Source organism: Danaus plexippus, assembly GCF_018135715.1.
Source record: "Danaus plexippus chromosome 3 unlocalized genomic scaffold, MEX_DaPlex mxdp_34, whole genome shotgun sequence".
Taxonomy (NCBI): domain Eukaryota; kingdom Metazoa; phylum Arthropoda; class Insecta; order Lepidoptera; family Nymphalidae; genus Danaus; species Danaus plexippus.
The window spans coordinates 185,404-195,178 of NW_026869846.1; the positions used below are offsets into that span (position 1 = coordinate 185,404).

Below are 9,775 nucleotides of genomic sequence, written 5' to 3' on the forward strand. Positions count from 1 at the left end.
TCTATACACAAAGAAACTGTCTCGGCTTGAAGAACTGTCGTACTTTTACAAGTAGACCGATTTTCTTTGCAGCTGCCATTGAATATAACTTTAATCAGCAATAAATGCACCAAGATTATAATTGGAGGATTTATAATTTACAGTCTTTATAATTTTTTTTTAATTATTACAAAATGCTTTTCCAAAACTTTAGCAAATTATTTTTGAAACATCTTAGAATGAATTTCTTTCTAAGTCCTTTTTAGTGCTGATTCATATATATATTGTTAGTTTTTTTAATTGTTAACATGTACAATATTAATTAACCCTCTAATACATTGCCATTTGCCATTCTCCCCCCTTTCTGTCCCTCTTTCACACGCATGTCGGGTTATAATATTGAGTTCCTGTTACCGTTAATATAATTTGTTAAAAATGCAACGTTTAAAGGCAATACAAGGTGTGAAGTATATTTTTTTTCTATTTCTATTGTTTTTTCCTATTCTATTTTGTAAAGTTGCAACCTTACTTAAATTTAATGATTCTAAAACATATCTAACTTTTGTGTACGTATTCTGTTCACGCAGAAGTGTTTTCAGAATATTATTAGGTCCTTAAAAAGTTCTCATTTGCCTCATGATTGTGTTTTTTACTTTAAAACAAATATCTCAAGAAGTAATTTCAGTTCCTCAATCTAATACCGAAATGTGGATCTTAAATTATTTTTTACCCCTGTTTGACTATTTCTAATACCCAGTGTGACTATTACTCATCAGTAAGCCGTTTGATAATGTCACATTAATTTATATTTATTATAATATCATATATACTATTTATCGTAAACACTATTTGTTATTACCGAAAGACTTATGGTATAAATCCCATTAGCTATATATTGTTTAAAGATCATTCTGACATAATGTTTAAAAATTATGAATAACCATTGACATTACGTTAAATTATCAATAAAACATATATAAATAGATTTTTAATACTACATCACCTTTGACCTTAATAATTAACAGTTGACTTTAAATTTGTTGACCGATATTTTTGTTAACAGTTAACACTATTTAATCAGTCTTTGCTGAGTTGACGTCTGAGTGATAGCGCAGTTGTAAAGCGTGTTGAGTAGAGACAGTCACGGTGTAGTGCAGCTGAGATATTGTAAAAGAAAACATGAGTGAAGAAATAAAATTATTCACTCGGGAGGAATTGAAGTGCAGAAACTCACGTGAAGATGCCATCCTAATAATCCATAATGGGGTTTACGACGTTACAAAGTTCTTAGATGAGGTATGTCTTTATTATGACGTGTATTATAAAGCGTTTTTTGTTAAGTAATTTTGGATTAACTCAATACTTCCTTTACATATGAATGTATTCCTACATTCTTATATTTAAAGTAAATCCCCTGAATCGATTACTACTAAGTTTGTTAATGAGGTTATCACGATATTACATTAGTAAACTGCAATGTAATTTACGACTATATCAATATAGTGATAATTAATATTATCAGTATTCCCGGCACTCGTTTTTAATCTTAAATGTTGAGGTACTACGGAAAACGCAAATAGTTAACCATATAATATGGATGTATCAATGTTTGTTACTTCTCTGAACCAAAGAGTATAAAATATGTATTTGTTAATATTATAAATGAGAGATTTTGAAAGAACAGAAGTGGGATAGTATTTAATATAGTTGATAAATATAATATAATTTATTTATTACACAAATAAAACCTACATAAAATGCTTTTACGAAAATTTTTACTTTTGAGACTTGTCTCCATGTAGCTTGTGATTACATATATTATCGTTTTTAATATTATTTATATTGCTCACATACACATTATATATTGCATTAGTTAAATATATGTCATCCAGTGTCCCTATAAGAAGAAAAACTTGTATATATTTTTTTACAGATAGCTCTACACAATAAACTTACTTCTGCCATTTTTAATTTACTTTTTATTTTCCTATAACTTTGTAGGTAAATTCTATTCTAAACTGCTTATTTACCAATTATTTATTTGTTTTCTAAACTGTCTCTAAACAGTATAACAGTTATATACTATGTCTCTCTTCATTTTATATCAATCTTCATGCAAAATGTTGTCTTATATTCTTTGTAAGCTCAGGTCACGGACAGATAGACTTGCGTTCATACTTTTTATTATATTCTGATACTCTATATTGAACCTGCTTTAATTAATATAACATTTGGGTTTAAAGTTCTAACAGTTTCAATAAATGTTAGTTTTGTTCAGTGACTTTTAAAATCATCTTATTCTATAAGTCTTTCTGTGTAATGCTACAGATAATTTTATTTGTCATATGTAATATGTATATATTCATAGAATATCAATACATATTATAAAACAAAGTCCTTTCCGCGTCTGTCTGTCTGTTTGTGATAAACGGAAAAACTACTGCACCAATTTTCAAATAGTTATCACCACTCAATAGCGTGATTCTCGAGAAAGGTTTTAGTATATAATTTGTTAAGTTTTTGTATTTACTTGTGTGTACATTAACAAAATTGGTTGAAAATTTTGGGAAAACATGAGCCGTCTGAGAGCTTTCAACGAAAACCCTGTATCATATCTTAAAACATATTTTATATAGATCTACAGAAAAGTCTGTGGTGGCATATGACTATACCTTAAGGATACTATATCCATTTTACAACTTTAAAAAATTGGCATTCCTAAAGCGTTGGAAAGCTATTTACATAAATATGGTATTAAGTCTTATCAACATAAATTACTTCGTTTTCAAGCCTACATCACTATCTGTAAATTACTTTTTAAATCATTTAAATTGAGCGTACCATTTGATATTTATCATAATAGAAGTTTAATAATTCTTAAAATTAAATAGGCTATTTTATATATTTTGTACAGAGCCTGTGCGCAGCCAGGGCTGGTACCTAGTTCATCATAGAGTATCTGTGTTTTTAAAGACATTTTGATTGGTCTCTGTGATAACTTGTTACATTAAAATGTATCTTTCAACTATCGTTAGTCACACTGAACATTTGCATTGGTAAATTTCTTAACATCCACAAACACTGGGGACTGGGAAATATGGTTTCTTATAAAAATTTCCCTGACAACCGTACCACCATCATAATCTACCTACATTAAGTCAGGCATCTTCACTTCCCGCAGTATGAATCCTCTGCTTGTTTGCTTTCTGAACAAAATAAAAAAAAAGTTCTTGCCCATGAAGTCAAATCATCCCCTCATGGCATTCATTACATATTTGTCTTAAAACCAAATATAAACAAACAATGGGAATTATATATTTTGATTCTCTGTCTTTTTAAAATGTGAAATTAAATTTCATCCAATGACTTACTTTAAACACAGCAACATTAATGAGATCAAAATCAGAATTGAATTACTGACATAGCTCCATTGACCTTATTCTGGTGCACCAGAACAAGTATACCTTTATACTCATGTGTCTACTGTCTCATGTGGAGCGACTTGGGATTTTGTTTAATTAATACTTATTATTTGTTAAATTTGGAAATGTAAAATACGCTGACAGAGTTAGTTATATAAGCATTTTTGTGTATATGAATCAGTTTATGAGTCGATGGTATTTCCTATAATCAGAATCCTTAGAAATAATTCTAAAGACGTTTTAAAAAAAAATATTTGACGCTCATGTCTCATATGTAGTCTGTAGATATTTCAGTTTAAAGGAAAAAATTACAAATTAGTTTATGAAGACAGTTCTGATAATTTATTATCTTAAAACAGAAATAGACTATTGTGTGTGTTTCAATGAAAAAATAATGATGACATTATTACACGTCATTGTAACACATAAATTAATTAGTTTTGTTTTTCTGACCTTTCCATTAAATACACAAACCTACCTACACTAACGGAAAGGGGTCACTCAGCATTAGTATGTCATCACTATATAACGCCTGGATCCGGCACGTCCGTATTATTAGATTTGATGCGGATAAAGAATTTCCTCGACATTCCAGGATGTACTCCGGCCTTTATTAGAAAATACCTTCGCGCCTTCCATACCGACGCCCTCATGAATGTTAATTTCTTTGCAAACTGGTGTGGCTGTGACGTCACTCTTCTAATAAATATTAAGGGTTTGTCCTATTTGATAATGGCTTATCAAGTTATTCGATGAAGTGTTGTAAATCCGTCATAGATCATAAAACGTTAGGGACTTAATTGGTATGGCTCCCTCCTGAGAGATTCAATGAAAGTTAGAACATGGGGTGTTTCAAACGGCCAGTGTAAAGGTTCGTCTACATAAGTGTGGCCAGTGCCAGGTTCACAACTCTTATATTGTAGAATGTGCATATTCATGGATGACAGTTGATACTCACCATCATCTGGACAGCTTAATCTTTAGGTCTTATTTTTTTAACAATAAGTATTAGTTTGATTTAGAATTATGTTCGTCTCTTGTAGGACCTTCACATCTTAGCCACTCGGCTCAGCGTCCTGTCATTTCATAACTACTAACGCTTAGGAGGTTAGCAGGTCTTATTGTGTGTAAAAACAATGACTATAAAGAATGATTAAGTTGTAACGTGCAAACGACACTGAAGGTCGCCGTAACAATTTGGTATTAAAAATTATTATTTTTATAAAATTATATTACATTGTTCGTCGATAACCCGCGCGAAGACAAAATATTCACATGAAATTGCAATTTACAATTATAAACTCCAGCCAGGGTGGACTTCCGCTTGTCCGTTAAATTGGTCGCAATTATTCTGATCGAGGTATTACTTTTATGATATATTTGATGTAAGCGTCTGTGACAGCATCCCGGCGGCGAGGAGGTGCTCCTTGAGCTGGCCGGGAGAGACGCCTCCGAGCCCTTCGAGGACGTGAGCCACAGCAGCGACGCCAGGTACGACACCTTCGCTTTAGTTGTAACCCTTTACGAGATATAATAATTGTGATAATCTCGACCCATGACCCTCGTATTTCCAGATCTCTGATGAAGAAGTACAAAATCGGCGAGCTGGTGGAAGCGGACCGCACTCCCAGTAAGGCGCACGTGGCCACCTGGGACAACGACACGCGCCAGGAGCCCGGCAAGTGTGTACTGCAGTAGATACCACCATCACAAGCACCCACCACCCACACAGACCACACTCACATAAACACCACTAACTCGTATCTCTCGTGGTAACCGTTTGCCGGTGACGTCACCACGATGTGACGTCACCACCAGACCGGCACATGGCTCTGTGTAGGTGATCGTAGTGTTAAGTTGTACAGACCAAATGTAATCGCTTGTATTTAGATCTGTTCCTCGCTTTATATATATAGAGTTTATTTTATAGAGAGATGTATTTATATATACACGAGTGTAGGGAGTGGAAATGATCTCTTGTTGTTATCTCACGAGGCTTGTTTAAGACTTTCGACGTTTGTGATATACTTTGTCCGTGTTCCGTTCTCGCGGCCGACCGCCCGTCGGACGCTAGCGCCGCTATATATATATAGATTTATATCGTAGGTACATAATACATATTATGTTATCCAGTAGATGTAGTCCGCTGCTCGGTGCTCCATGTTTCTGTTAACCGTTCAAATATATTTTGTGTTTATATTATCATAATAAAGTTCTTCGGAAAACTGATGTCTTCTCATTTCAATGTCGTCCAAGTACGTGATGCTTCACACAGACCCATGTGCTCGTATGATTACATCTAGTGTGCTTCTCGTTTATATCTCTCATCCTATCATGCAATGACCTCGGAGCGACCGGTACGGCGATAGATTTATGACTTTGGTAAGTGCGACGGTAAGTATTCACGGGAACATGGACTTGTCATATGATAACAGATACTCAGTGGGCAATATCATAAATATGTATATCAGATCACTTTATTTTATCGAGAACAAAGATTTTCCATTATTACCTTACATTATATCACTGTTGTTGTAGTCACCAGTCACGAATCACTATTTGCTTTACGTTAAATGAAAGCCCAGTGTCGGGGTTTAAAAAAAATACGATCACTGCCATCCTCCACAAGTTTACATCGTTGAACTAGACAGTTTTTTTTTCATGAATCTTTACACATAACAACGTAGGTTTAAATATAAATAAAACACTGGAAACGTACAGTATCTAGTGTGACGACACGGACTTCTGGTAAGAGTAGAATAACGCATCGACAGCGGAGACTAACAAGACTAAGTTTCAGTCATTGTTATACATCTATGATTAAAATTATTAATTGTTACTTTCTTGTTCTGAAAGCTGACAGAATCCGAGCTTGAATTCGATTTTGAATTTTATTTAAAGAATACAATAAAAGCGTTCCTGTTTTGAAAATCAATGGACATGAGATTTGCAATTCTATGAAAACGTTCGTGACTATCAGAGAACGCAAAATAAACTGCGCTTGGTAACTTTGAATTCATCACTACCAAGGACGGGCGATGTCTAACTCTTTTTTTTTAAATAATCTGCCTGTTAACATAATATTCCGTTTAAAATAATGTTAGTTTCATATAGAGTAGACTAAATATTGAGAAGGTCTAATGCAACGAGACATTCATAGGATAATTATATGAGAAAAGCATTTTTTTTTTAGTATGTAAATAATCCTGTACAATCATATAGACACGTGTACTCATTTCATCATACAATGATATAGTCAATCCCCAAAAATATTCTTTATCTGCTGAAACGTTATAAAATTGCATAGAATAAAAAAAGGCCCATTTAATAACTTGTAGTGTCCAATATCACAGACTGTTAATATATTACTTCTTATCTGAATGTTCTCCTTACTACTCGTGTTATATAACTTTATTTGTGTCAGTTCTTGGAGCTCATGGGTGGTGCCGCTGGTGCTGGGCGTCGCGGCCACTCTCCTCTACAGATACCTGTTCCTTTAGGACACGTCTGTCACGAGCCGAGACATCGCCCTTCCACTGACTGACGTAGACACTACAGATGGACTTGTAAATATTTTAACGTCACAGAAATATCGTGTTGATATTTCCTACAAACGATATATATGTGTGTGGTTAATATATTGGGATTTTTTTGTAATACGTCACGTGCATCTCGAATTTGTGGTTATCCTAGACCTCAAAACAGCTTCTGACCTCTGTCAGTACAAGCTATAAGTACCTATATTTTTATAATAGTTTAGTTGTATATCTCAATGTTCATAATAAATCAACAATTGAAAGTTTTTTATAATTTGATTTCAGCTTTGTTTTACATAATAGTAATAAATACTATTGACAATATTTTTATCCTTACTTCCGTAATGAATAAGATGCGAGATCGTCTGAATAGATAATACCTATTAGTGCAGTTTCTTTTTAAAATACAGATAGCTTTTTTATTTTATTTAAAATAGTTTTTTATTTGTTGTCATCATAATCGAAATATATGTATGTTAGGAATATTTTCCTTATATCGTGAAATTTTGTACTCGGACAATTATAGCATTTGAAAACCGTAATCGGTGTTCGATTATTAGATATGTTATAGCATCAAAGTTCATGAGGCACGTTATAACTGAATGTTATCTACGACTCTGGACGGTGTAATGTTGTTATAATATAACGTGGCTAACTCGCTAGTGCACAGCTGACAGTACCGACTTGTGATGCTACAGACCTACCATTGCATTAATTCACGACTTATAAAATACCAAACCAAACATAGACATTATTTAGTTTCAATATTATTAAGTATTTATTGTCTAGTAGTAGTCTAGAACATTCAAATACCTCATGATCTTCACACGGCAGCTGGGATTAGCTGAAAAAATATATCTAGCCGCACAAGCTACACAAGTGGAGTATATAGATAAGAGTTGTTTGGTTCTAGCCTTTGGTGGTTCTTCTTGTAGCTAAATGTTAAGGTGCTAAATTATAAATTCAATAAATGGCTTAGCCTCAAATAAATTCAGATTTTTTTTAATGTTGACTTATGAATGATTGTTTGAATTAAATCTCATTTGTTCTAAGATCTTGCTATTTATAAGTATTCAATAGACCACTGAGTAACTTATTACATGGATGTCATATTTTATATGGGAATAAAAGGTACAGTTTTTAAAATATGTTTTATTTACTTCTCTTAAAAAAATATTCTCCTTATTTCCTAATTATCACAATTTAAATAACTCACAAACAACATTTATAAAATAAAATAATTAACTATAACATGACACACAGACTTCCACACCTTCCGACCTGCAAAAGAAACAATCTTATAGTGTTACAGATAATATTCAGTTTGAATAACTGTAACTCTCTAAAGACCAAGTGACCTTTGAGTATTTACTTAACATAAAGCTTCTGAAATAAGTTATAAATGTTCAGCCCATGCATACATATGAAAACAAAGTATTTACATAACAATTAATTAATAAGAGAATGGATTTAAAACTCTGTTACCCAACTAAGGAGCACTTGGTACAATAGTTGTGTTGACACAGTGCACATGACCTCGTACAGAGATTACACAGAGCTTGTTCGCAGTACTGGCAGCAGAGAAGGCTTACATCACCACACTGACACGGCTTACACACATCTGGACCCACCTGTTATGTTATTAAGTAATAATTTATTAGCTGCCGTTAGTGAGCCTGTCTTTATACGAGTTACTAAAAAGGGACAATTGATGATTCAACAGAAACCATAACACAACAATATCAGTTACAGGTCCAGGTTTTTTAACAGTTAGTTGCTTCTAGGAAAGTTCACGTTCAATGTATTACATTTAACCTGCTGAAACTGTTCCGAGGCTGACCGACAACCTGGTTGACTACACTCATATCAAACATTCATAAATCTAAGATATTAATAAAATCCAGTCTTTACAACAGTATTTGCTAAATCGTTTATGGAGAGCCTGTTCTCATAATATATGAGATAGATGTTCCACTAGTTCATATTTACCAAAGTTCCAGAATGTGAAAGACTCCCATTTTTGTCAATAAATAATTGTTTCATTTTATTTTTTCTATCAACTGCAATACCGTTGATTTCATGGATTGAATTATTATTATTGTTGTTTTGGGATTTTTTAGCTCCTTCGAAAAGCATTTGCAAGGTTTTCTCTGAAAAAATATTGTTGAATTCAAAAATCATAATAAGCAATGCCTGTTTCATTATGAATTGATATAATTAAAGTTCGACGTACCATATACCTTCTTTAACCTGTCTTCGTTGTTGTTGAATTGTTTCAAGTTGACGAAAATTTTACTTTGTTGTATAAAATCTTCACTATAAGGGTTAGCTCTCTTAGCCATGATTTAATAATACCTTTGAGATGGTGCGATAAATTTAATAAGAATTATCGGGCATAATTATTATAATTATATCAAATTACCCTTGTGATTTACCAAAATATGTATACTATTATTATTTATCTTCTACCTTACTCTGAAAAAAGTCACAATATAGAGGCGGACGGGGAGGAAAATAAAATTTTCTGTATAATATATATAAGAACATGTATCAAAGAATATGGTTTTAGTTCTTAAAACATTTTAAAATTATTATAAATATTATAAATAATCTCAATTCAGCATGACTTTAATTGAAACATTGACATTTCCTTCATAGTTTGTGGAGATTTGACAATCGTAGAATCCAATGACCAATATTCATACAACAGCTAATAATCATATTTATTTCTTTTAAGATCTGATATCCCTACCGCATTTTTTAATAATTACAACTATTTGACATATAAAAACAATCATTTTAAACTGTTGACTCCAATGATACATTTAAAATTTTAAT

General features: G+C 32.5%; 2 protein-coding genes across 4 annotated transcripts; one reads left to right on the plus strand and one right to left on the minus strand.

Annotated features, from left to right (window-relative positions):
- The first annotated feature begins 1,052 nt into the window (after positions 1–1,052).
- On the plus strand, positions 1,053–8,083 carry LOC116778784 (cytochrome b5). Its single transcript, XM_032672812.2, has 4 exons — positions 1,053–1,275; positions 4,804–4,892; positions 4,976–5,083; positions 6,826–8,083. Exons 1-4 carry the CDS (start codon positions 1,159–1,161, stop codon positions 6,899–6,901), a joined length of 390 nt encoding a protein of 129 aa, XP_032528703.1. The 5' UTR covers positions 1,053–1,158; the 3' UTR covers positions 6,902–8,083.
- On the minus strand, positions 8,075–9,604 carry LOC116778738 (apoptosis regulatory protein Siva-like). Of its 3 annotated transcripts, none has more exons than XM_061527166.1 (5): positions 9,407–9,604; positions 9,171–9,292; positions 8,927–9,087; positions 8,423–8,568; positions 8,075–8,218 (listed from the first exon to the last, which is right to left on the minus strand). In XM_061527166.1, the coding sequence occupies exons 2-5, from the start codon at positions 9,277–9,279 to the stop codon at positions 8,179–8,181; spliced, it is 456 nt and encodes a 151-aa protein (XP_061383150.1). In that variant the 5' UTR covers positions 9,280–9,292; positions 9,407–9,604; the 3' UTR covers positions 8,075–8,178. The 3 variants fall into 3 exon arrangements, with proteins under 3 accessions (XP_061383150.1, XP_032528653.2, XP_061383149.1); XM_032672762.2 differs by having other exon boundaries at positions 9,373–9,604; XM_061527165.1 differs by having other exon boundaries at positions 9,360–9,604.
- Between the last annotated feature and the right edge of the window lie 171 nt (positions 9,605–9,775).

What these genes read in the sequence shown, in the direction of transcription:
- LOC116778784 (XM_032672812.2), top strand. Translation starts at nt 1,159, where the DNA reads ATGAGTGAAGAAATAAAATTATTCACTCGGGAGGAATTGAAGTGCAGA. An exon ending in TTACAAAGTTCTTAGATGAG is followed by an intron (nt 1,276 to 4,803) that starts GTATGTCTTTAT and finishes CGTCTGTGACAG; the next exon opens with CATCCCGGCGGCGAGGAGGT. An exon ending in AGCCACAGCAGCGACGCCAG is followed by an intron (nt 4,893 to 4,975) that starts GTACGACACCTT and finishes TCGTATTTCCAG; the next exon opens with ATCTCTGATGAAGAAGTACA.
- LOC116778738 (XM_061527166.1), bottom strand. Translation starts at nt 9,279, where the DNA reads ATGGCTAAGAGAGCTAACCCTTATAGTGAAGATTTTATACAACAAAGT. An exon ending in TTTCACATTCTGGAACTTTG is followed by an intron (nt 8,569 to 8,926) that starts GTAAATATGAAC and finishes ATAACATAACAG; the next exon opens with GTGGGTCCAGATGTGTGTAA. An exon ending in ACCAAGTGCTCCTTAGTTGG is followed by an intron (nt 8,219 to 8,422) that starts GTAACAGAGTTT and finishes TTTCTTTTGCAG; the next exon opens with GTCGGAAGGTGTGGAAGTCT.